Source organism: Protopterus annectens, chromosome 12.part0 (genome assembly GCF_019279795.1).
Source record: "Protopterus annectens isolate FY-2018-M chromosome 12.part0, PAN1.0, whole genome shotgun sequence".
NCBI classification, from domain to species: domain Eukaryota; kingdom Metazoa; phylum Chordata; order Ceratodontiformes; family Protopteridae; genus Protopterus; species Protopterus annectens.
In genome coordinates this window covers 1,377,008,729-1,377,035,486 of record NC_056746.1, presented here as the reverse complement: position 1 = coordinate 1,377,035,486, position 26,758 = coordinate 1,377,008,729, and the positions used below count along the sequence as shown (strand labels likewise).

The following is a 26,758-nucleotide window of genomic DNA, read 5'->3' as shown; positions in this document are numbered from 1 at the left end:
CAATAGCATGAAACATGACCTATCAGGGCCTCTGGAATTACTGTTTAACTGTAGCCTCCAAACAGGCTTCATGCCTCATGAATGGAGAAAGACAACAGTCATCCCTCTAAACAAAGGAGGGCCATCTACAGACCCTGGAAACTACAGACCCATAAGTCTCACTAGTCTTGTATGTAAAGCCATGGAAAGAATTATCATGGAGATGATCAGTAGAGATATAGTAAACCTCCAGACACTGGACTCAACCCAGTTTGGTTTTGTAAAGGGCAGATCATGCCTACTCAACCTGGTGGACTTCTTTGAGAAGGTCACCAAAGAATTGGATGAGGGCAGAATCGTTCATACTGCCTACCTTGACCTGGCCAAGGCATTTGACACAGTACCCCACTCAGGCATTGTTGACAAACTCAAGAGGTTAGGTACAAACCCGTATGTCACCCAGTGGATAGCCAACTGACTCACAGACAGGACTTAGGAAGTTAGAATTGGGTAGTCCACCTCTACAAAGAGGCCAGTCACAAGTGGAGTCTCTCAGGGATCAGTCCTTGGACTGCTGTTTTTTGGCATTTTCTTCTCAGAAGTCAAGGCCAATTCAGTGGTCTCTGGCTGACTAAATTTGCAGATGATTGCAAATTAGGAGCCGTCATTGAATCTCACACTGACACAAATGTTGTCCAGGAGGGACTGTCACAGACAAACAACTGGTGTCAGAGTCATGGGCTAAAATTAAATGCCAAGAAATGTATAATAGTATCCTTTGGGAAGTCATCCATCCCTGGTAACTATCATATTGACAACACACCCCTTAGAGTTGACCCAGTAGTCAGGGACCTATCATTGAGTACAGTGCCCCCTTTGGTATGTACCTAACCAGGCATATCCAAGAGCTGGAACATCCACAAAGGTTCCTCACTAAAAGAATACAGGACATAAGTAATTTGTCCTATGCAGACCGCCTCAAGACCCTATCCCTGTATTCTGTCTCCTGCAGGCTTTTGAGGGGAGATCTATGCTTGGCATACAGCGCCTTGTCAGACCCCACTCTAATGGACCTCTGGCATATCCACAAAACAAACAGTACCAGAATTACCCATTCTAAAGACTTAAACCTTGCTTGTGATATAAGTAGGACCTGCTGGAGAGAGAGGTATGTATCCCAGAGACTACCCTGTCTATGGAACAGGCTCTCCAGCCATGTGAAGCAGAGTTCCTCCCTAATCCAATTCAAGTGCAGCTTGGACAATTGGATGGGAAACCAGAAATTCATCCCTGGTTTGGCACGTATGTCTCCGATGCAAAAGATAAGCTGTAAATGGTTCATCTTCCAGACCTTTGCTTACACTTATCAAGGGTATCAGAAGTCGTCAGAGATTTGGACTACATTGCTAGGCTTAAAAAGGCCCTTGTGGTCATTATCCTAGTAAACACCTATGAACCTGTGAATCACAATAAATTGTGAAAAGTCAAACCTAGACCCCTCTCAAGAATTGAACTGCATAGGAGCAAACATAGACACAATTGAAATGATAGCATGCCTTCCTTCATCAAGAGTGGTTACTGTAAGAGATCAAGTGAGAAAGTTAGCACACAGTTCAGGGTTATCTGCTCGAACAGTACTTCAGGTCTTGGATCCTGTGGCAGCAGCAGTAATACTGGTTCCATTAGCAAGATTCATATGGGAGTATTACAGTGGCTTCTCACAGCACAATGGTCCATCCTTCATCAACCCTTGTCAGCCACAGTAAGGATTACGAGCACTTGCAAGATGGATCTGTCATGGCGGATTAATTGTCCCCCCCACTTCCCAGGGGCACAGTGACCATGGATGCTTCTCAGGCAGGGTGGGGAGGGAGCATTATCTGGGAAGAACAGTCCAAGGCATGAGGTCTACTCAAGAGACCAAGTTGCACATAACGTCCTGGAGATGATAGCGGTGTTACTAGTGTAACAAGCCTTTCAGAATGCTGTCCCTTGTGGGACAATTGCAATTCACTCGGACAACACGTCAGTAGTCTGGTACATCAACAAACAAGGGGGAACCGGACTCTACCCATTATGTCGAGCGGTGCTCTGTGTGTGGCAGTGGGTGATCTCATCCAACCGTTTTCTGGTAGCAACACACATTCTGGAAAAGTCCACTGTGATAGCAGACAGGGTGAGCAGGTCCATTATTATGCCTCACAAGTGGTCCCTTAGTCAGAAAGTGGTGGAAGCCATACTCCGCAAGTGGGGCCAGCCTTGTTTTGACCTTTTTGCGTCCCCTCTGAACAACAAATACAGCAGCTGTTTTGCCCTGATCCCCCTAAGGGGGGAGTCCCTGAGCGATTCTCTCACTCACAGTTGGCCTCCCTGTCTGTTATATACGCCTTTTCCCCCAATCCCATTAATCCCCAAATTTCTTCAGAAAGTGAACATGTTGAAGAAAGACGTAATCCTCATTGCTCATATTGGCCTAGACAAATCTGGTTTCCCTTCATTTGGCCTCACCTACGGAAGAAGTCATGGATTCTGAATCCAGTTCCAGACCTCCTGTTGCATCCAACAGGAATGACTCATCCAAACATTCACAGTCTGAAGCTGACAGCTTGGTATCTCCATTTCCACTGATAGCCAGACAACCTATGCATCCCCCCGTCCGCCATATCCTGTTGTCTTCTCATAGACCATCTGCATGAAAGTTGTGTAACAGTCAGTGGAGGAGATTCATACATTGGTCTCAACAGAATGCTTTAGATCCTTTTTCAGCTCCTATCCACGCTATTCTAGAGTTTTTGACAAAGCTGTTTAAGAGGGAGCAGCTTATTCTACAGTAAAAGTGCAGCTAGCTGCAATCTGTAACTTTCACATTAGATGTGATGGATCCTCCTTGCCATCACATAAGCTATGCAAAGCTTTCTTAAGAGGAACTCTTTTATTCAAGCCCCCATATAAGCATCCTTCATTACCTTGGCACTTAAATTTGATACTTCAGAAAATTATACAGCCTCCCTTTGAACCAGTAGCTACCTGTCAGCTGATGTTTCTCTTTTGGAAAACCATATTCTTGGTAGCCATCACGTCTGCAAGGAGAATTTCTGAGATTCAGGCATTGTCATCCCAACCGCCATATTCAATCTTTCACAAAGACAGGGTCATTTTACATACTAATCCTTCATTCTTACTAAAGGTAGTTTCAGAAAGTACTATCAACCAATCCATTTATCTGCCAGTTTTCTTCCCAAATTTCAGTAATAAAGGTGAATATTTGCTGTATTTGCTAGATGTTCATAGACTATGTTTTTACCTTCATAGAACGTATAGATTGGCCTTGCAGTTACCAAGGTGACTAACTAAATGGATTACGGACTGCCTCTCATATATTTACAAGATTCAAGGTGTAGAGCTCCCAAAACCTATTAGAGCTCACTCTCCTAGAGCAGTGGCCACCACTTCAGGTTTTTCAGTCTAGAGTGTCCATGAAATCGGAGCAGCAGCGACCTGGGCTCTCCCCTCTTACCTTTATTACTCATTACAAACTAGATTTGGTACCATCTCTAGGGATAGGGCCTCCTTTGGTTCAATGGTTCTGAAGAGTATCTTTCCTTAAGGCCACCCAGGAAAAAAGGTAGCTGGGGACTCTGTCCCACATGCGAGGATGAAAGGAAAATTGACATCAGATAAAATAGTTATGTACTCGCCATAATGTTCCATCTGTGTTACCCACTTTCATTTTTTCCTCACAAACTTTTTTTAGCTTCTAGATGAGCGAGTTGACCTACATTTGTTTGTTGGCTATTATGAAAGTCAGAAATGGTCTTACACTTATTTGAGGTAATTTCCTAATCTATTATTTTCTATGATTATAAGCAAACAAGAACGGAGGTAATTGGGGAGAGGCATTGTGGGTAAGGGAGGGTGCGCAAGAGCTTTTTGGTTGCCAGGAGCTATTGCAATGGCTGAATCGGATGTGAGGATTCGGATTTGTACCCACATGTGAGGGAAAAATGAAGTTGGACAACACAGATGGAACATTACAGTGCGAATGTAACTGTTTTTTTTTGGGGGGGGTTTGTAATAACATGAGGAAGCTGCAAGTCCCTAGTTACATATGCTGTTAAATCGCACAGTCAGAACCTTGTATCACAACAGGCATGTGGAGAAGTGTCTTATTGTTCTAAACAAGTATGAAGAGGTAGAATCATGTAATGGTGAATTCAACAAAAAAAATTGAAAGGAACTATTATAAAAAAAATTTTGAATATGAATCATAATTATTGTACTTGAAAACAGAACTAAAAGAAAAAGTAGACTTCACAAAGAAAAATGTTTGAAGTGGAGTTGTACCCCCCCCCCCCCACACACACACACACACAGACTCTGCTACCTAAATATTCTAAATCCAAAGCCACATTACCTGAGAGTAAAGGAATTACTTTTTTAAGCCAAATTAAGTTTTCCATCTACTTCAAGGTAGTGTGACTTCAGAGTTAATGCATTTTCTTACCAGGGTGTGGGGCCAGTTTCCCATATTTGGGATGTAGCACTTATAAGCCCCTGTGGAGATGCTTTTTTTTCTTACTATGGAATTCAAAATAATTCAGTACTCTGTTGTGATTAATAGAATAGATCAGAATCGTGTAGAGTGACTATCCGTTTATGTATTTTTTCTTGACATTTCATGTAATCTAACATCATTTTTATATTGCTTTTCCCACACAATCCCTGTATTTTATTCCCTTTTAATATAATAGCTGTTCCTGTAAAGTTAATTCATGTTTACTGTTGAGTGTTCAGTGCTCGACTTCATTGTCTATCATATGTTTAAAGTCCACTGCGAAGTAAGAAACAGGTCTGACGTATTACATGCACATTGTGCACTTTTTAAAAATGTTTTATGGCCAAATGTATTAATAATGCTCATGAGTATAAACGTCTTTGTAATACTTACACATACCAATGCGTATTAATATATGTGGAAAAGAATGCAAGATGCCTTCAGTAATGTATCATAAAATAGTCAACTAGAGAATAGTAGATGACTTGCTACTTTGTACATATGAGAGTTATAGTTTTGCAGTAGTTAATAGTATTTTTTTCATTTCAATATTTCATTTTTCTGGGATTGGCTTTAATGCAGTCTATGAATGCGTACTCTTCTGTTAAATTCAAAAATAATATACACACGTATATGTACATACATGTGTACGTATGTGCATATAATCTTTAAACTGGTTCAAAATAAATACAGTGTATGTAACCGATTGTACTGTAATAGTGGAGCCAATTGATTGTACTGTAATAGCTGATGCTCTTGTGGAATGTATTTGCATTTTGCTCATTACATGCAAGGTGTAACATGTTCTGTTCTGCTTTGTGGCTACATGATTTAGTTTATACTGATTGCATGCTGTCCCCTGAGTGGCCCCAAAGGCCCATTGGCTGACTGGGATCTAACTCATTTAGTAAAATTAAATCATAGTTTGGTCCTCTTATCTTCTAAATGTAATTTTACTTAAAGTATAACCAAATTGCTGGAAGGTAGGATTCAGAGAGATACGGTAAGGGCAAGGCTGTGCAATAGCTACATGGGGTCAGTCCTGGTTCCTGAATTCTGTAATATTTGCAACTGACAACACTGAGAAGAGAGAACAGGATATACTTTGCAGAAAACACCAAAGGGAAGCAGTTGTTAGCGATGGGAGGAGCAGTCTGAAAAGGGACATAAGGAGTTTGGCAGCAATGGCAAACTGGTAAGAACTGAGTGAGAATTCTGAAAGGTACGAGTTGTTCAACATAGATGGCAAAAGTCCAGTGACAGAATGAGATTGGGTGGTCCAGCTTAAATCAGTGGGCCAAGAAGAAAAGGGTTAAGGTCATCCACCGTGCTCAGAAAAACCTGACAGAAATAGGGTAAAAAACAGTAGCGAAAGGTAGCACAGTGCTGGGATGTATATCCTTCCGACCTGCCGTACCTTACTACTGAGAAGTTTATTCCATTGTCCTGGCTAGTCACAGCCGCTGATGACAAGGGCAAGAGTTGAGTAATGCTTGGATGATATTCCAAAGAGTTTTGTTTTTTCTGCATTTCCACTTGCCTTGTCCTCATATTTTTGCTGAGGAGTACATGCAAGCATACCTCTCAACTGTACAGATCTGTACCTCATGTTTTGGTTCATTTTTCATAAAATTGTGTTTTCCTGGCAAATTAGTGGAAAATCATTAAGGGTTGAAGTTAGAAAATGATGACAGACATTTGAGTTACAGACTTCATACCCTTCCAAAAATACATGCGAATGCAAAGCCTGTTATTTTATAAACTTTCTAAGTTTGCAAGAACAATATTTAAAAATCGTCCCTATTTATGGGCCTTTTCCCACTTTTATTTATGACTTTGTCCATATTTCTTGCTCTAAGAGGTTGAGAGGTAAGTGTGCAAGGCCTTTGGTAGGGTCACCAGGGTGCAATAAAGCTTGTGGCTTCCCCTACTACCCTAGCAGTATCTGCCTGAGCTATTCCAAGAGCACATTTGGGGGTGATTGGGAAATATGACTCCTGGTGTCTAGGTTCATAGGTAGGTACTAGGCTATCTGCCCGAGGGTATTTATAAGCCTAGCCAGAGTGTGTCAGCTTTCGCCGCCCCATTGATTAATTAACTGAGCCTCTGTCAAGAAGAGCCAATGAAGTGATCCCAGGGGTGTATTTTCTGTTACCCATCCCACTCGTCAAGGTATCTCTTGAAGAGTGTTAGTGAGGGGCTCTGCCTAATGTAGTTAGGAATTTTGTTCCAAAGCATGGTGAGTCTCTGTGACAGGAATCTATCCCTCCAGCATGTTCTATTTATTGTTGTGGCAAGGTTTAGCTCACTAGAGCGCGTGGCTCGCAGTGACTTGGATTTCTTTAGGTGGAGCATGTCCATCAATTCTGAGTTGGACATGGCTTTGTAAGTCAGGCAGAGATCACCTCTGAGTAAGCGATGTGCCACTAAGTACAGCCGGAGTTTTTCCAGTCGGGTTGCATAGGACATATGTTTGAGGCCAGTAATCCTCTTGGTGAGGTACTTTTGTGGTCTTTCCAGCTGTTGGAAGTGTCTTGTGAGGTACATCCCAAATGGGGCATTGCACTCTATGATGGGTCTGATTAGTGGCGAGTAGAGGGGCACTATAACCTCTTTATTTCTAGATGCAAACCCTTTAGTAATTAGATGTGTTAAGCCTGGAAGTTTAATCTTCTCAAACTGTACCCTGAAGTGGGTGAACAGGCTTGTGGACACACATTACACTCCTCTCTGTTTTGCTCGCCTATTGCCAATTCATCTGAGTTGTAATCAAAGCTTTGCATGTGTCCATCGCAGAGATAGCAACAGGAACATAATGATCTACGTCAGCTAAAGTATATCACTTTGAAACATATCATCAGAAATTTTAGAACTCAAACATGCAAGTGAAAAATGCCATTGCTAGAAAAGCAGCTAGCATAGGTTACACTTGGTCAGAATATATATGGATGTATATTGATAACACACTGCTAGGGAGAGCACTAGGAAAGGGAACCGGGAAGGTTAGAGGTTTGAAGTGATTGACGTGTATATAGGCTAGAGTCAGGACTTTGTTCCTTAAAAGTTATGAAGGAAAAGACAATATGATTTCGATACACAGCAACATCAGGAAGAACTTACTGTGGAATAGTGCTGAAGCACAAGAAACTGGGGGAAAACCTAAAAGAACATTATTTCATTTTAGGAATGCTCACCTTCACTCAAGAATTCTGAGCAAATGGAACATGATCCCATAATGTTCAAAGCAACACTGGTATTTAAGAAACCTTTGGACGTGTAAAAGGTAGCTGCAAGGCTTTACCTATTAACAACCAAACACATTACATAAATCTTCAGGGTTCTTTTGGTAGACTGCTTTTCTCTTTTTTTTTGTTCAGAATTATCTAAGCAGAGTATAAAGAGGGATGCAGGGACCTATGTTTTATGTTTCGAAAAGCTGAGAATATTAATACTAATGTACACCAAAACAGTATAAGTGAGAATGAAAGCAGACAAGGTGGAGATTGCAATTTAAGGGAAAGTCCATTGTAAAACCTGAGGGGGGGGGGGGTATACTTTTCAAGCTGGCAGATGTGGGAATCATTTGAAAAAGCAGAGGCACAGGGGTCAGAGTAGTGGCTCGTACTGAGATCATCACTTTTCTCAGGCAGCATTGTCTCCACTATTGACCAGCACAGGTTCTAACCCACACATGGAAGTGTGTGTGTGTGTGTGTGTGTGTGGTGTGGGGGGGGGGTGTCCCAAGAGTTGGCAGTAAGACTTAAGTCTAGTAAAACACAGCTTCTTGTAGAATGAATGACAGTTAAAACAGGGATGGGGTGACAGAGCTCTTAACATGGTAAAGAATGTAGGGTATTATTAATAGGTATGTAACAAAGGTTGATGCATTTCTTGGACCCTGATTTGGGTGTGTGAGAGAGAGAGAGAGTGGTCACCATCATTTGTTTATGTATTTTGTTTATGTTTGCTGATTGGTTGGCCCATCTAGGCCAGGGCTCCTTTCAAGCGAGACCCAAGTTTGCATTCCAACTCTCTAGGGAGAAACTTGTCCAGGATGCAGAGGAAATTCCCCGACTGTTTTTGATAAGTGCTGTAGGATCTCTTACAGTCACCTGAACTACCACCAGATCAGACAAATAGGGTCTCGGTTTATCACCTCATCCACTTGTCAGCAGAGTGCTTAAAGAGGTTTCTTTCCCATAATAAGATAGCAAGTTTACAAATCTACAGATAGCAAGTACCAACAATGCACTGAAATGTTAAGGCGGTGATCCCAGTTTAAGATCTTTCACTTGGCATATATCTTGCTTTGTGTGTTTGAAACAGTCAACCTGATGTTGCTTTTTCCATCCATCTCAGTCTGTGGGTTGAGGTAGTCGGAGGAAGACAACACAGGTCTATCCTTATGGTAAATGCATAACTTTTATTTTCGCATGCTGTTCTTCACTGGCCTAATTTCAAAGTAAAAGTAATGTAACTCATTTCTTATGCAGTTGTGACTGAACTCAATTATATTATAGACTTCAAAGTAGTTGCCTCTGCAAAAAAAAAATAATAATCTAACTTTGCCTAAAACATCATTACTGTTTTACTAGCCTACTGCTGCATAAGGTTCATGGGTAGGTTTGCAAAGGCCTCTATAATTTAGTAAGGCCAGTACAGCAGTCATCTTGCTGACAGACATGTCCATGTTCAGGGACAGAATCATTTTCATTAGGAAGCTGTCTGCGCATGGTTCTGAGTAATGAATGCCACACCAGTAGCACCTTCTGCACTGACTAATAGTGTGACTAAAGAGTCAGAGATGTACTGGTGAGGGTGTAAAGCAGTGTAAGCTGTGTGCATGTGGATCAAAATGGGCAAAATCCAGGACAGAGCCCATACAATGTGGGCTTTGCATTTCATGAACAAACAGTTTGGGGTGCATGTGTTCACATTAGGGAGCCACATAGCAAGGTTGTGTGTCTCCTGACAAGTCCTGTTTAGCTTAAATTGCACCCAGAGAAGGAGGGATGGCCGTCAGTGTGAAGTGGCACCTCAAGCTGTAACTCTGCACATGATAACACAGGTGGCATCAACGAAAAGCAGTCATACATTGTGAGATACAGTATGCAGAGTTGTGCCACCCCACATGTAGAGGGGTGCAGGTGATGTACAGGTAGGGGAGGGCTGATATTCTACATAAAGCTCAACATACACATATAGAATTCTATTGCAACACGTTTAGTGAGTGCAGATGATGCCCGTGGAAGGGGAGTGACATTCTACATTGGGAATAAGGAATAGTAACCAGATGTTTGCCCCCACAATTGTAGGGATAACTGGTGGCACCCATTAATGGAGTAGGTGCCATTTTACAGGATGTAGGTAAGAAAACAATACATTCCTGGTAATGAAAGGCACTGTGGGTGTCTGATAGGGAATACTCTGCATACACAGGAAACACAGCTGCCAGATCAAAGGCACCTGTCGTCTGTCTCTGCCCATTACTTGTCCATTCTTAGAATGTCACCATCTGGACTTGGAACACAATGCTGCACTGCCTCATAGAGGATACTTTTGCTTATTTACGTTATCATACTCCACTGGAAGGTCTACATCATTACAGCATGGCTGCCTAATGCCATTCGGAGGTTAGGCTGCATCAGTGTACTGTTAGTGCACAGGAGGACTGCATCATGTATTTCTATTGCACTACCTGCAAACAGCCATATAGGCCTTTCCAATAGCTGAAAGTCTTCAGCATAGCTCATGGGCCTCTTCCCTACCAAGAATGCAGTTCCACTACTTCCTCAGATCTCATTTGCCCCACTGCGAGAAAGTTCTTCAAGCAAGCTCGGAGCTGAGTTTAATTACATTTTTTCTCTTTAGTTGTATTTTTCCTCTTATTTCTATAATTACTAGCTAATTGTAATCTCTTGCTAGTTCTTCCCCTTGTCAGTACCCTTTCTGAATGTAGGAGTGTTGATACAAACCCTTTTTACTTACAAGGTGCTCCCCTCCTCCTTCCTTCCCGTCCTTGGGATTTATTAGAGTTGCAGTGAGTTCTTCTTTATTGGTTACCATTCGTTTTAGTTAAGAGAACCATCAACCAAACTTTTGTTCAAAGTCCGTTTAAGTTAGGGGACCCCCCCTTTCCCCCCTTCTTGTCCCTTGAAGTCCGTTTAAATTAGAAGACTTCCTTTCCTCACTAACTTATTGTAGCGTTGTTGTACTGGTTGTTGTTGTGGATAGTATAGTTTAATATAGCTTTATAGTAGAGTTTCTTTGTATCAGTTATTAGCCTTTTCTAGTTCATTGCTGTTCTTTAGGCTGCCTTCGAACATGTCCCAAAAGGAAGGTAAGCCTTTGGGCTTTAAGAAATGTGAGGAAATGTAGCAAGAAGATGCCCCTCAGTGATTCGCCCACTTTGTGTATTTACTGTTTAGACCTCTTCATTTGCAAGAATCATGCTCGATCTGTCATGCCTTTAATTCAAGGGCATTATTAGAATGTAAGAACCAGTTGATTCTGAAGGGATTGATTAAAACCCCCTTCTCTGAGGCTGTCTTGTCAGATCCCTCCTCTCCTAAATCTGACATGTCTGAGAGATCAGGGAAATGGTCTTCTCCTGCTCCAAAAACCTTGTCGAAGCAGAGAACCAAGCAACTAAAGTTGTCTGCTCTGACAGTACCTATGGAGCAGACAGCCACTACAGAGCCAGGGACGTCTTCAGATCGCTCCAAATTTTCGGATCCTAAGACATCCACGGAGTCAGCGCCGAAGTCCCCACTGACATCTGAGTTTTGTTATCGGAGCCAATCTCTATCCTTGGAGCTGATCACTGCTCAGCTTTCATTGCCCTTTTTTGCTAGATCCAGATACCCAACGCTGTCCACAAGGTGTACCAGGAGCCTCTCGGATGAAGATGTGGACAGAGTGGTGCAGCGGCATCTTAAGACACCTGCCTTGGCCAAGCTTCTTTTGAATCCGAACCCAAAGGAGTTGGATCAGACTCATGTTACCCCAGTGGCGCCTACTCCTCTTCTGAGGCATCCCTCGGTCTCGGAGCCAGAAGACTCTGATATCCAGCTAGTGACTTGTTCCATCTGAGACCACCTGTTGGTTCTTCAGATCCAATTTCTGCCCCGAGTGTTTCTGCCCAGTTGGAGCAGGAAACCTCTGGGAGTTGATGCTTGCTGGCTGGCTCCTTGGAGCAGATTTGGGCCACTTCGGATCCGACACTGTCTCTTGGGGCCTCAGCTCAGATGGGCTTGGCTCCTACCTCTTCCTTGGAGCTTCTGTCTTCTGCGCCGAGGGCTGTCTCGGGCCAGACATCTTTGTTGTATGGTCCAGGGAGTTCCTCAGAGTGGGGACAGTCTGCTTTCAAGGTTATGAGGAGGGTAATGACTACTCCTCAGTCTCGGACATGGTTTCCATTGGAGCTTCCTCCTGCTATAGCACAGGTGTCTTTTCCTCTTCACCCCCATCCACAGGATCTCAGGGATTCAAGGCTTCATGTTATTTCCCATGGGACTCCCCCTCTTTTGAAACTTCTCCAGAAAGCCTACTGAAGAAGTCCTTCGGAAGAGAACATACAAGAGGAAGCATGTCGACTCCCTACAGGAGTCCGTCACTTCAGATACTGACCTTGATGAAGCAGAAGGGTCCCCACAATCGCCTTCTGAAGATGTCTCCTTTGGAGACATCCTGGAAATCCTGAAACAGAGAGGTGACTAGCAGTCCTCATCACCTTCTACTGAGGAGTCGGTATACCTGAAGGCTTTTGGATCCCAATGTCCTGGATGACTCCAAAGTTTGACAAGTTTGTCCAATTAATATCTTGGAAAGCATTGGAGACCCCAGACTCCATAGAGCCTACTCCAAGGAGGCCAAATAAGTACATTACAGCACCCAAGGATCATGATTTACCCACAAAGGGTGTAGCAGTTGATGCCATGGTCATGGCCATGGCCACGAAGAAGGAACTCTCTGAAAGTAGTTCCACTACCCATCCTCCTAATAAGGATGCTAGGACTATGGATAGGTATGGGAAGCATGTCTTTTCTTCAGTGGTTTTCACATTGAGATCACTGAATTATCTTGCACCCACCACCAGATTACAGAGACCTGTTTAAAGAGTTATCAGACCCTCTACAAGGAGCTGTAGCTGATGCGGTGGCAGATAAGATCAATTTACAGCTGGCTACCCTCAATTCAGTTGTTAACTTGTCCATGAGACTCATTTCTTATGCAGCAGATTGAGCAAGTAGGGCAGCAGGTTCAGGCATCTCTGTAAGGAGACAGGCTTGGATGTGCCTTTGCAGTTTTACGGAACCCTTTAAGTCTTCTTTATTAATTCTCCCTTCGATGGCTCATCTCTCTTCTGGCCAAAAGTCAAAGAAACGCTAACTTGATGTGAGGAAGAGGGTAAGATGCTATCTACTGTTGGAGTACGTTTTTCCACACCCACTAGACCATATCCAAAAGGTCAGAGGAGTAGTGGGAAAATGTGGTTCAGGAAATCTCAGCGGTCTTACTAGGACACACAGGGTGGTAGGTCCCCCAGAGGCAGAGGGGGGAACAATAATGGAAGACACTGTTCTCATGACAGAAGGGGTCCGAAAAGTCAGGGCTCCAGGGAATCTTTCTTTGGTAGACCCTTTCAACAGTCCTGAAGGAGTGCCTGACTGCTCCTCTCTGTAGGCACTCATGTGTCGATTTATCTTTGCACCTTGAAACCTGGCAAATCATCACTAATGACAGATGGGTGCAAGACATAATATCCAGGGGTTATATAATTCCCTTTTCCTTCCCTACTCCCATAAACAAGCCATTTCCAGATGTAACACCCAGTCAACAGGAACAAGCAAGTTAGAAATTCAAAAGTTGCTAAGAAAAAAGAGTCATCCAAGAAGTTCCCGCAGACCAGAGAGGATCCGGAAATTACTCAAGATTCTTTTTAGTTCCAAAGAAAACAGGTGACTGGAGACCAATATTGGATCCCAGCGAACTGAACAAATCAGTGAAGAAAACCAAGTTCAGGATGGTAACACTGCAGTCTGTAATTCCATTCCTGGGAAAAGACAACTGGATGTGCTCTATAGACCTTCAGGATGCGTACTATCACATCAAGATGGAAAGATGATCCAGAAGGTACCTGTGCTTCCGTCTAGGAGCCAGTCATTTCTGGTTTCGAGCTCTGCCCTTTGGTCTCACTACAGCCTCACAATGTCACCAAATGCATGGCAGTAGTGGTGGCACACCTCGGATGCCAGGAATTCCAGGTGTGTCCATATTTGGGCAACTGGCTCATAACCGCCCCGACCAGGCGTCTGCTGCTACAAGCCAGAGATTATGCACTTCAGCTTTGCTCCGGATTAGGAATTACCATAAATTACAACAAGTCCTCCTTAGAGCCATCTCAAAATTTAACCTTTATAGATACAGAAATAAATACAGTCAACCTTGTACTAAGGCTTCCTCAAGATAGAGTACTCAGAGGTACAGGCAAGCACAGGAGGACTATGGCTGACCAAGTTCACAGACGACTGCAAACTAGGGGCTATAATTGACTCTCCGGCTGCCACAGACATCCTCCAAAAGGGTCTCACTGAGGCAAATACCTGGTGTCAAAATCATGGCCTCAAGCTAAATGCCAAAAAGTGCATAGTCATCCCCTTTGGAAAAAACAAAGTACCTACAAACTACCACATAGGTGGTAGTCCCCTAAATATGGAAGATGTAATAAGGGATCTGGGGACCCAAGTAGACAGTAATCTCAACTTTGATAATCACATTGCCAAAGTGGTTAGAAAATCCTTGTACGTGGCCCACCTAATCACAAAAGGGTTCGCATCCAGATCAAAAGAGGGCATTGTACCCCTCTACTCATCACTCATCAGACCCATCATAGAGTACAACGCCCCATTTGGGATGTACCTTACAAGACACCTGCAACAGCTGGAAAGACCACAGAAGTACCTCACCAAGAGGATCACTGGCCTCAAACAGATGCCCTATGCAGCTTGACTGAAGAAATTACAGCTGTACTCGGTTGCATACCTCCTATTCAGAGGTGATCTCTGCCTGACATACAAGGCCATGTCCAACCCAGAACTGATGGACATGCTCCACCTAAAGAAAACCTTATCCCCGCAAGCCATACGTTCTAGGGATCTAAACCTCACCAAAACAATAAATAGGATGTGCTGGAGGGATAGATTCCTGTCCCAGAGACTTCCCATGCTTTGGAACAAGATCCCAATTTACATCAGGCAGAGCTCCTCGCTAACACTCTTCAAAAGAAATCTTGACGAGTGGATGGGAAACAGAAAGTTTACCTCGGGGATCACTTCAGTGGGCCTGCTGGACAGAGGCACAGGGAACTAATCTAAGGGGGCGGTGAAAGCCAACACATTCTGGCTAGGCTTATAAATGCCTTCGGGCAGATAGCCTAGTACCTACCTATGAACATTTGCCTACATATTAGATGACTAATCAAGAAAAATTGAGCCACGGCAAAACAGATACTACAGACCTTGGGAAAGATGGCAGCATCTATTGTACTTATCCCTCTAGCATGTCTGCACATGAGGATTCTACAGTGGTTGCTTTCCACACACTGGTCGATTCTAGAGCTACCGATGTCTCGCAAGATTCTCATAACCAGATCTTGCAAGAAGGATCTCAAGTGGTGGATTCACTCTCCGTCGGTGTCTCAGAGCTGTCCCTTTACCTTCCTCAACCCCAAGCCACAGTGACCACTGATGGCTGCCAGATAGGGGTGGTATTATCTGGGAAAGACTGTCCAAGGAACCTGGTAGGAACACGAGGCTCACTTGCATATAAACATCTTAGAGATGAGAGCAGTGCTATTAGCTTTGCAGGCATTTCAAGACTCTTTCCCCCTAGAAGCCATAGCAATTCAGTCAGACAATATGCCAGTGGTCTGGTACATAAACAAGCAGGGGGGAACCAGATCTTATCCCCTTTGTTGAGAAGCTCTAAGGGTTTGGCAGTGGGCAGTGTCCTACAGTCACTTTCTAATTGCAATACATATCCCGGGGAAATCCATGGGATGTGGTCCAATCAGTGAGAATAAAGGCAAGATTGACAGCAGTACATAAAGAAATTATGTTCTTGCCATAACGTTCCATATGTGCTGTCCATCTCGACCTTTATTCTCACAACCCTGCCCCCATCCCCCTCCTGGAAGACTAAGTGGACTATGGTTTCGTGGATCTCTGTAGCCTCAGAGGTTCTATTATTGTTTATGGAGTTTCCATGTTATTACAGAGTATAATTTCTATCTGGGTGAGCAAACAAGATCTGAGGAAGTAGGGGAACTGCATTCTGGGTAGGGGAGAGGCCCATGAGCTATGCTGAAGACTTCAAGCTATTGGAAAGGCCGAGATGGATCCGATATCTCGGATCCGACCCATCAGTGAGAATGAAGGTTGAGATGGACAACACACATGGAACGTTATGGTAAGAACATAACTTATTGTTTTGAAGAAATGTAAGCCAAGGTCATTTGTTTTTCAAACAGCAAACAGAAGAGGACTGAGAAGAAATAGAAGACATCTCTTCAAGGGAACTGAAAAGAAACAGGAGGGATGTATTCAAGAAATTTTTCTCAAAGCAACTGTGTGATTCCATAACCTTCTCACAGATACATCTGAAACTGATGTTAAGTATCTAGGGTGGTGTCCAAAGACATGTACCAAGAGAAATTCAGAGAAATGCTTTCAGGATCACAACATCCATATGAACATCTAAAAATGCTATTCTAATGCTATTCTAAGTAGATCATCATCTGCTAATGTTATCACAGTAAAGTTTTTGTACTCATCCCTCAGCTGTCAAAAAAGACAGCTATTCTGACAGCTACTGAACTGAAATGTGGTATGGTGTATTAATAATTTAGTGTTTAAGCCTGGCTGTGTTATGCAAATAGATGGAGCCTAGACTGCGACCGTGTGACTGGGGTTTGATTAGCCTCCCTGGCACTGGAGATAGAGAGGGGGTGGACTGAAGGAGCATGTCATGTTCTCCAGGAAGGTGGGGAAGGTGCAAAGTCTTCAGGGCACAGAGAAGAGTGTGGCTTTTCTTGGTAGAGACCAGAAAAAAAACATCATCCATGCTTCAGTGGGTGAAGCATGACCATATGAACAGAAATGCCTGTTGCAGAAGTGAAGGAATGTCCTTTACAGTTGGCACAATATATGTCCCAACCCCTTCGCTATGCCAAGTATTTATGGGGAGGTTAAGGCCTGAAAATTTAAAAAAAAAGAATCATGAACTAGTCCTGATGGCTGTCTGAATGATAGCTTCTCCTTGTTGATCATCACCCAAGTGATGGAGAGTGAATTAGCCAGTTGGCCAGGAGGGGACTGGGGGACTGATGATCGACAGGTGGTGAGATCAAAGTAAGAAATGAAAATAACAATAATGTGGCATTTTGCAGTGTCTTTTAAAATGCTGATTATCCAACAAAATGCTGTTAAAGAGACTGCAGAGACTGAATGAAGGAATAGTGTGTTGTTTCTGAATGAATTACTGATGTCTAAAAATTAAACTGCTTATTTATGTGCTATTAACTTAGCCAATTCAAAATAAGGCTTAATTCTTTTGCTTCTGATAAAAGGGGATGTGACTCATGGCTGCTTCTTAAGTACGTGATGCCATTAACAATATTTAGAGTATCATTGTACAGTGCTGCACCGTCTGAAAGTAAATCTGGTAGAGTTGGCAGAACGTATACTTGTGTGTGAAACATTCTTCTGTATTTTATAATACCAAATGCTATACAAGCATGCCTTGCACTAAAAAAGTTCTGGTTAAGTAATGATAAATTAAAAGAATTCTTACATAATAAGGTAAAACATGTTAAACTGACATGGGAGTGTTAAGAAAAATACCTGTCAAAACTGTGTAGTTGCAGCTTCTGAAACCAACAGCAGTGTTTTCAAAAAGAAAGTAGATGCAGAAAGATTATTTGTGACCCTCACATGTCTCATTTCTCCAACAGTACTGTTCTTTTGTGTTCACAGAGGAGGGCGTACATGGTAGCTGCTGCTGTTATTGTCAGCCTCTACTTCCTCTCTGCAGTTATCGTATTCTTTGGTGTGAAAGAACACGTTGGTAAGCATCAAATAACACAGTAGACCTGAAACTAAAGCACAACTAAAATATTTTTTCTGCTCTGTTCAAGCAATGAATGGTCTGATGATTGCCATTGTGGGCAGAGGAACTAGTAGTTTATAACATGTACTCTTTTTTTTTTTTTTTTTTTTTACTTTTATTGAAAATAAAACATTAACAAATAAGCCCAACTAATAAAGTATGTCACTCATCTGTAATATGGAATATGTAGGAAAAAAGTTGTTGTTTGTCTTTCGGCTTTTCCCGGTAAGGGGTCGCCACAGCGGAACTCCGGTCCGCTAATGATTGGCAGTAGATTTTTACGAAACGCCGAGGTGCCACCTCGATGCTCAACCTTCAACAAAGGCACACCCATTTACGCACGCATGTCTTTCGAATGCTACCCAACCGTGGGGAGGACATGCAGACTCCACACAGAAGGCACTCCCAAGCCCAGCCGAGAATCGAACGGGAGAACCTCTTGCTGTGAGGTAACAACGCTACCGCCGTACCACCACAGCATCTATAACAGAAAGCAAAAGAAAAATTGCTTTACATAACTCTTGCATAATACATCTAAAATGTAAACACTAAAACAGAATCTTCTCAATTTCAAGTATAACTAATCACAGTACACAATAAAAAAAAAACTTTATTTCTACAGAATGTCTGCATTATATTTATCTAAAAGTTCTTCTATTCTAGGCCAACATTTAAAATGAATATAATTGCTTTCAGAATTTAATATGATTCCTTATTTATTGTAAATGATAACAAGTGGGTTGTTGTTGTGTCTTTTGGCTTATCCCGGTTAGGGGTCGCCACAGCGGAACTCCGGTCCGCTAATGTTTGGTAGTGGATTTTTACATGCCGAGTTACCAGCCCTGACGCACAACCTTCAACGAAGGCACGCTCATTCACACATGCCTCCACACAGAAGACGCTTTAGCTGAGAATCGAACGGGACAACATCTTGCTGTGAGGTGACAACACTACCGCAGCACCACTACTGCGGGTCTATGATAACATGAACAAGTGAGTAAGTTCCAGAAAACTAGGGGACTTGTTTTTACCATGACTTGTGACAGCCAAAATTCACTACAACAATGGAAATTGAGATTACTTCATAGGAGTAGGAATGTGAGTATTAAACAAGACCATACATTTTTTTGTTAGTTCAGACATAACTTGTGTAATACTTTACATGAAATTGGCATATGATCTGACTCAGCCTTCAATTGTTTGTTACATCTCCAACATTTTATTCACATTGTAGGGAGCAAGAAATTCACTGTAAATAAATGTCCCAATAAATGTTCACTGGAATATCGATAATATAGTCTGAGCAGAAGATCACAAAATAGTTTATTTCTGGTTACATTTTAGATTTGAGAAAGAAGAATTTAGCATTTAGTATTAATAATTATCAATGATTGCAATCTTTTGATTAAGAAGTTATTTATAAAGAACTTATAAATGAACCTGTTATCATTGTATAATATTTGCTTTGAAAAGATTAATGTTTTGGATAATTTTTACAGTGTTGAAATTACTTGTCTTCCTAGAATGAAGTAATTTCTAACATTTTGGATATTTCACCTATTGTCTTTTATTAGGTTAAATTTATTTAAAATGGCTTGTAGTCTCATGACATTAGCTTTTTTTTTTTTGAACAACTGTACTGAAAGACTAGTCCAGAAATATTCCTTTTTTCCCTGTTTCACTTATAGTAAATGCATCTAAGCATAAACTTCAGCTGGGCCACTTTTTATTACAGCTCAGACAGTAAATATTTAAAGCAGATATATCCTGTGTATCTTAACCGTGGTCTGTAAACATTTTCATATTAAACAACTATATACTGGTTTGGTAGCTTGCAAAAAAAATACTTTTAACTTTGTATGATTTTAATTATATGCACCCACACTGTAGTGTATGTCTCTTCAGAACAGATATGTCATTCGTAGTTGTCATGTAAATGACACCATTTTCTTTGCCTTATTCTACCCAGCGGCAGCATCATGTCTTAGGGAAAATTTAGTTTTTTTCTTCTAGCCCGACTGAAACACCAACATGAGTAAATAGCAAACACTGAAACAACCACCGAAGGTATATTTTGCTGGTGCCTTCCTTTACCCATAAAGTGCTTGTGAGTCAGTTGGAAACTGTAGCGTTTCATTGGTGAACATGTTAATGGACAGGGATGCAATTGAAATGTTGAGATTGCGGTGTATCAGTGGTAAGGGGGTTTCCTTTCCCCATCATTATGCTATCTCTGAGATAGTGTGTATATAGTTGCAAGGTTTGTGGGGGTGTGCAATCCCCCACACGGGGGGTATAGCAGGTCTTGCCCCTGCCGAAAACACTGGTCTGGTGCTTTTACTTGAAAATCAACGATGTCTTTATCGATTGTTTGATCAGTGAAATGGTTGTTGAGGTTAATACTGCTAACAAGTTGACTCAGACTAATTATGCACCACCTTTTTGGGGTTGGGTTCATTCTGATTGGGCAGGGCATGGCACAGGATCAGTGGAACACACCTTTGTATTTCTTCATTGCATGCAGATGATTGTAGAACATTGATTTTTTATCTTAATACAACTAAATCCATTATAAGGGATTGCTAGAAAAAAAGCCTTGTATTAGAAGAGGTTCCTACTTTAGAGTGGATGCAATAATGCACTGAAATATCAGATGGACATTTCACATGATCATTTTTTTATTAAACTATTTATTTGAGGAAAATAATTTCCGTTTAAGTAAGTGAAACTTTAAAACTACCTGGAGAAAAATAATGGCAAATATACTCCATGTTATACAAGCTGATAGTTTGTTATTGTTTCTGTTGTTTGTTCAACTACTGCTTAATGAATTGTATTTTTTAATTAGATCTTATTGAGGAGTTTATATTACATTTATAAACAGATATATTTTAGTTATACTGTATTTTCATTAACTACTGTATCCATTTAAGAAAAAGAGATGGAAGTGAAACCATATGTTGAAGTTGGAAAGCTCTGAATTGCACTTGTTAATTTTCTGCTTGGCAGAGTAGATTTAAAAAATAAGAACTGGATTTTCTCTTTTTTCACTTTGCAGGCCCTTTTAACCCACTTGGTAGAACCAAGATTTCCTTTTGGACAAGCTTGAAAACCATTATGAGACATAAACCCTATGTACGGCTTCTTTCAGGTTTCCTGTTTGCATCACTGGCTTTTCAGGTAAGAATGTTTTGGGAAAAAGGATCAATTTCATTTATTACTGTTATGTTGTTATTATTGTTATTATTATTGTTGTTTTATTTCTCAATGGGGTGACTGTAGTAAGCCACTGTGTTTTCTAAAATGGTTGGATTCAGGTCCCTTGGCAGGCCAAGGCATGTTTCAGGGAAGGCTGAAGAAAGTATTTAAACAAGCGATTATTAATCATTAACTGCATAGACTGAGAATACTAACTGGGCAAGTGGTTTACTGGGGTGAAGCCTTGTGAAAGTGAATATGCTGACATTCGCTGGTGCAAAAGCTGAATTTTTTTTTTAATGTGTGCTGGAGTGGGTGGGAGGGTCATTCTATTTCTGTACAATGCAACATATATATATATATATATATATATATATATATATATATATATATATATGTATATACACACACACATATATATCTATATATATATATATATATATATACATATATATATATATATATATATATATATATATATATATATATATATATATATATATATATATATATATATATATATATATATATATATATATATATAGACAGTCAAAGTGACATTCTGATGTCTGGAGAAGGATAACAGATTTTTCTGGGCAGTGAGGAAGACTGTTTATGACAGAATCTCTGAGACATGTGGTTCTAGTGCCTCATTTAAGAAATAACCAAGTAGCACCAGCTGATTAAGTATTCTGCTTAGGTCTGGACATTGGACAAAAAGAAGTTAAGAAAGTCAAACCAAGGAAAGCCAGATAAAGCTTGTTAGCAAGCCTATGGTCTTGATCTTGTGAGCTTAACTGCTTGGCAGAGTAGCCTGATTCTAAGACTTCAGTGAATAATGGCACTTGAGTATTCGTGTACATAATAGTTATAGAAAAACAATGGTAACCAATAATCTTGTTAGCTAATCGTTTCACATGCCATAGATTTGCCCAGCTATTGCATCAGTATCCTTTCCTTACTGCTGTTCCTGCAGCTATTGCATCAATATCCTTTTCCTTACTGCTGTTCCTTCAGCTATTGCATCAGTATCCTTTCCCTGCTGCTGTTCCTTCAGCTATTGCATCAGTATCCTTTCCTTACTGCTGTTCCTTCAGCTATTGCATCAGTATCCTTTCCCTACTGCTGTTCCTGCAGCTATTGCATCAGTGTCCTTTTCCTACTGCTGTTCCTGCAGCTATTGCATCAGTATCCTTTCCCTGCTGCTGTTCCTGCAGCTATTGCATCAGTATCCTTTTCCTTACTGCTGTTCCTTCAGCTATTGCATCAGTATCCTTTCCCTACTGCTGTTCCTGCAGCTATTGCATCAGTATCCTTTCCCTACTGCTGTTCCTTCAGCTATTGCATCAGTGTCCTTTTCCTTACTGCTGTTCCTTCAGCTATTGCATCAGTATCCTTTCCTTACTGCTGTTCCTTCAGCTATTGCATCAGTATCCTTTCCCTGCTGCTGTTCCTTCAGCTATTGCATCACTATCCTTTCCTTACTGCTGTCCCTTCAGCTATTGCATCAGTATCCTTTCCCTACTGCTGTTCCTTCAGCTATTGCATCAGTGTCCTTTTCCTTACTGCTGTTCCTTCAGCTATTGCATCAGTATCCTTTCCCTACTGCTGTTCCTTCAGCTATTGCATCAGTATCCTTTCCCTACTGCTGTTCCTTCAGCTATTGCATCAGTATCCTTTCCTTACTGCTGTTCCTTCAGCTATTGCATCAGTATCCTTTCCCTACTGCTGTTCCTTCAGCTATTGCATCAGTATCCTTTTCCTTACTGCTGTTCCTGCAGCTATTGCATCAGTATCCTTTCCCTACTGCTGTTCCTGCAGCTATTGCATCAGTATCCTTTCCCTACTGCTGTTCCTTCAGCTATTGCATCAGTATCCTTTTCCTTACTGCTGTTCCTTCAGCTATTGCATCAATATCCTTTTCCTTACTGCTGTTCCTTCAGCTATTGCATCAGTATCCTTTCCCTACTGCTGTTCCTTCAGCTATTGCATCAGTATCCTTTTCCTTACTGCTGTTCCTGCAGCTATTGCATCAGTATCCTTTCCCTACTGCTGTTCCTGCAGCTATTGCATCAGTATCCTTTTCCTTACTGCTGTTCTTGCAGCTATTGCATCAGTATCCTTTCCCTACTGCTGTTCCTGCAGCTATTGCATCAGTATCCTTTCCCTACTGCTGTTCCTGCAGCTATTGCATCAGTATCCTTTTCCCTGCTGCTGTTCCTGCAGCTATTGCATCGGTATCCTTTCCCTACTGCTGTTCCTGCAGCTATTGCATCAGTGTCCTTTCCCTACTGCTGTTCCTTCAGCTATTGCATCAGTATCCTTTCCTTACTGCTGTTCCTTCAGCTATTGCATCAGTATCCTTTCCCTACTGCTGTTCCTGCAGCTATTGCATCAGTGTCCTTTCCCTACTGCTGTTCCTTCAGCTATTGCATCAGTATCCTTTCCTTACTGCTGTTCCTTCAGCTATTGCATCAGTGTCCTTTTCCTTACTGCTGTTCCTTCAGCTATTGCATCAGTATCCTTTCCCTACTGCTGTTCCTTCAGCTATTGCATCAGTATCCTTTCCCTACTGCTGTTCCTTCAGCTATTGCATCAGTATCCTTTTCCTTACTGCTGTTCCTGCAGCTATTGCATCAGTATCCTTTCCCTACTGCTGTTCCTGCAGCTATTGCATCAGTATCCTTTCCCTACTGCTGTTCCTTCAGCTATTGCATCAGTATCCTTTTCCTTACTGCTGTTCCTTCAGCTATTGCATCAGTATCCTTTTCCTTACTGCTGTTCCTTCAGCTATTGCATCAGTGTCCTTTCCTTACTGCTGTTCCTTCAGCTATTGCATCAGTATCCTTTCCTTACTGCTGTTCCTTCAGCTATTGCATCAGTATCCTTTCCCTACTGCTGTTCCTTCAGCTATTGCATCAGTATCCTTTTCCTTACTGCTGTTCTTGCAGCTATTGCATCAGTATCCTTTCCCTACTGCTGTTCCTGCAGCTATTGCATCAGTATCCTTTCCCTACTGCTGTTCCTGCAGCTATTGCATCAGTATCCTTTTCCCTGCTGCTGTTCCTGCAGCTATTGCATCGGTATCCTTTCCCTACTGCTGTTCCTGCAGCTATTGCATCAGTGTCCTTTCCCTACTGCTGTTCCTTCAGCTATTGCATCAGTGTCCTTTCCTTACTGCTGTTCCTGCAGCTATTGCATCAGTATCCTTTCCCTACTGCTGTTCCTGCAGCTATTGCATCAGTGTCCTTTCCCTACTGCTGTTCCTTCAGCTATTGCATCAGTATCCTTTCCTTACTGCTGTTCCTTCAGCTATTGCATCAGTATCCTTTCCCTACTGCTGTTCCTGCAGCTATTGCATCAGTGTCCTTTCCCTACTGCTGTTCCTTCAGCTATTGCATCAGTATCCTTTCCTTACTGCTGTTCCTTCAGCTATTGCATCAGTGTCCTTTCCCTACTGCTGTTCCTGCAGCTATTGCATCAGTGTCCTTTCCCTACTGCTGTTCCTTCAGCTATTGCATCAGTATCCTTTCCTTACTGCTGTTCCTTCAGCTATTGCATCAGTATCCTTTCCTTACTGCTGTTCCTTCAGCTATTGCATCAGTATCCTTTCCCTACTGCTGTTCCTGCAGCTATTGCATCAGTGTCCTTTCCCTACTGCTGTTCCTTCAGCTATTGCATCAGTATCCTTTCCTTACTGCTGTTCCTTCAGCTATTGCATCAGTGTCCTTTTCCTTACTGCTGTTCCTTCAGCTATTGCATCAGTGTCCTTTCCTTACTGCTGTTCCTTCAGCTATTGCATCACTATCCTTTCCTTACTGCTGTTCCTTCAGCTATTGCATCAGTGTCCTTTTCCTTACTGCTGTTCCTTCAGCTATTGCATCAGTGTCCTTTCCCTACTGCTGTTCCTTCAGCTATTGCATCAGTATCCTTTCCTTACTGCTGTTCCTTCAGCTATTGCATCAGTGTCCTTTTCCTTACTGCTGTTCCTTCAGCTATTGCATCAGTGTCCTTTCCTTACTGCTGTTCCTTCAGCTATTGCATCAGTGTCCTTTCCCTACTGCTGTTCCTTCAGCTATTGCATCAGTGTCCTTTTCCTTACTGCTGTTCCTTCAGCTATTGCATCAGTATCCTTTCCTTACTGCTGTTCCTTCAGCTATTGCATCAGTGTCCTTTTCCTTACTGCTGTTCCTTCAGCTATTGCATCAGTGTCCTTTTCCTTACTGCTGTTCCTTCAGCTATTGCATCAGTGTCCTTTCCCTTACTGCTGTTCCTTCAGCTATTGCATCAGTATCCTTTCCTTACTGCTGTTCCTTCAGCTATTGCATCAGTATCCTTTCCCTGCTGCTGTTCCTTCAGCTATTGCATCACTATCCTTTCCTTACTGCTGTTCCTTCAGCTATTGCATCAGTATCCTTTCCTTACTGCTGTTCCTTCAGCTATTGCATCAGTGTCCTTTTCCTTACTGCTGTTCCTTCAGCTATTGCATCAGTATCCTTTCCTTACTGCTGTTCCTTCAGCTATTGCATCAGTATCCTTTCCCTACTGCTGTTCCTTCAGCTATTGCATCAGTGTCCTTTTCCTTACTGCTGTTCCTTCAGCTATTGCATCAGTATCCTTTCCTTACTGCTGTTCCTTCAGCTATTGCATCAGTGTCCTTTTCCTTACTGCTGTTCCTTCAGCTATTGCATCAGTGTCCTTTTCCTTACTGCTGTTCCTTCAGCTATTGCATCAGTGTCCTTTCCCTTACTGCTGTTCCTTCAGCTATTGCATCAGTATCCTTTCCTTACTGCTGTTCCTTCAGCTATTGCATCAGTATCCTTTCCCTGCTGCTGTTCCTTCAGCTATTGCATCACTATCCTTTCCTTACTGCTGTTCCTTCAGCTATTGCATCAGTATCCTTTCCTTACTGCTGTTCCTTCAGCTATTGCATCAGTGTCCTTTTCCTTACTGCTGTTCCTTCAGCTATTGCATCAGTGTCCTTTTCCTTACTGCTGTTCCTTCAGCTATTGCATCAGTGTCCTTTCCCTTACTGCTGTTCCTTCAGCTATTGCATCAGTATCCTTTCCTTACTGCTGTTCCTTCAGCTATTGCATCAGTGTCCTTTCCCTACTGCTGTTCCTTCTCAAAACATAAACTCAGGTTTCCATCACATCTTGCCATCATTCTCGGGCACTTGTCACACAGCTAAGACCACAAAACAAAGCATCATGCAAACTCAGCCTCTCTCCTCTCTACCCATAATGCCAATTTACTTTTCTGCTTTGTGGTACTAACTAGCTAACACTGTTTTGCAGACTAAGGGATGCTTTAAAGAAACATATGCTATATTTGAATGCATTCTTTCTTTTCCCACAAACCAGTGTGAAACTGAACAGTACTGCAGAGTTTGAATCATTGTTGCATATTTTATTCCAACTTACAGCTGTCGTAGAGATGCAGCAGTTAATATTGTTTTACACCTCTTGGATTTTCACTTAAGATCCTAGCTGGTATTTGTGTTTTTTTATTTTTTTAAGAGACCACATGTCCTCTATGTATCTGTGTATTTTCTCCAGGTGCTTGGTTTCCTCCTGTATTCCCAAAGTTGGTCTCATTCATGGTCTTCTAAATTGTCTATAGGTGTGTGTGTGTGATGTGTGTTTGCTTGCGTCTGTACATCCTACAGTGGACTAGCATCCAACCAAGGACTAATTATCTATATTGCATCCATAAGACACTGAATTCCTCATGACTATCAACAGGATTAACCAACTGTCACAGAATGAACGTATGAAAAAACTTGCCCATTAATGTACGTTGTTTTTGATGCAAAGTGTATATGTTTAAAGGCATATATGGATAAGTAACTGTTACTGT

At 41.8% G+C, this 26,758-nt stretch overlaps 1 protein-coding gene across 1 annotated transcript in view; it reads left to right on the top strand.

Annotated features, from left to right (window-relative positions):
- LOC122817219 (sodium-dependent lysophosphatidylcholine symporter 1-like) overlaps nt 1–26,758 on the top strand; it is a 985,499-nt gene that overhangs the window by 603,344 nt on the left and 355,397 nt on the right. Inside the window, exons 7-8 of the mRNA XM_044090437.1 lie at nt 17,569–17,659; nt 20,760–20,881. Coding sequence (XP_043946372.1) covers nt 17,569–17,659; nt 20,760–20,881 — 213 coding nt within the window. The remainder of the gene's footprint in view (nt 1–17,568; nt 17,660–20,759; nt 20,882–26,758) is intronic.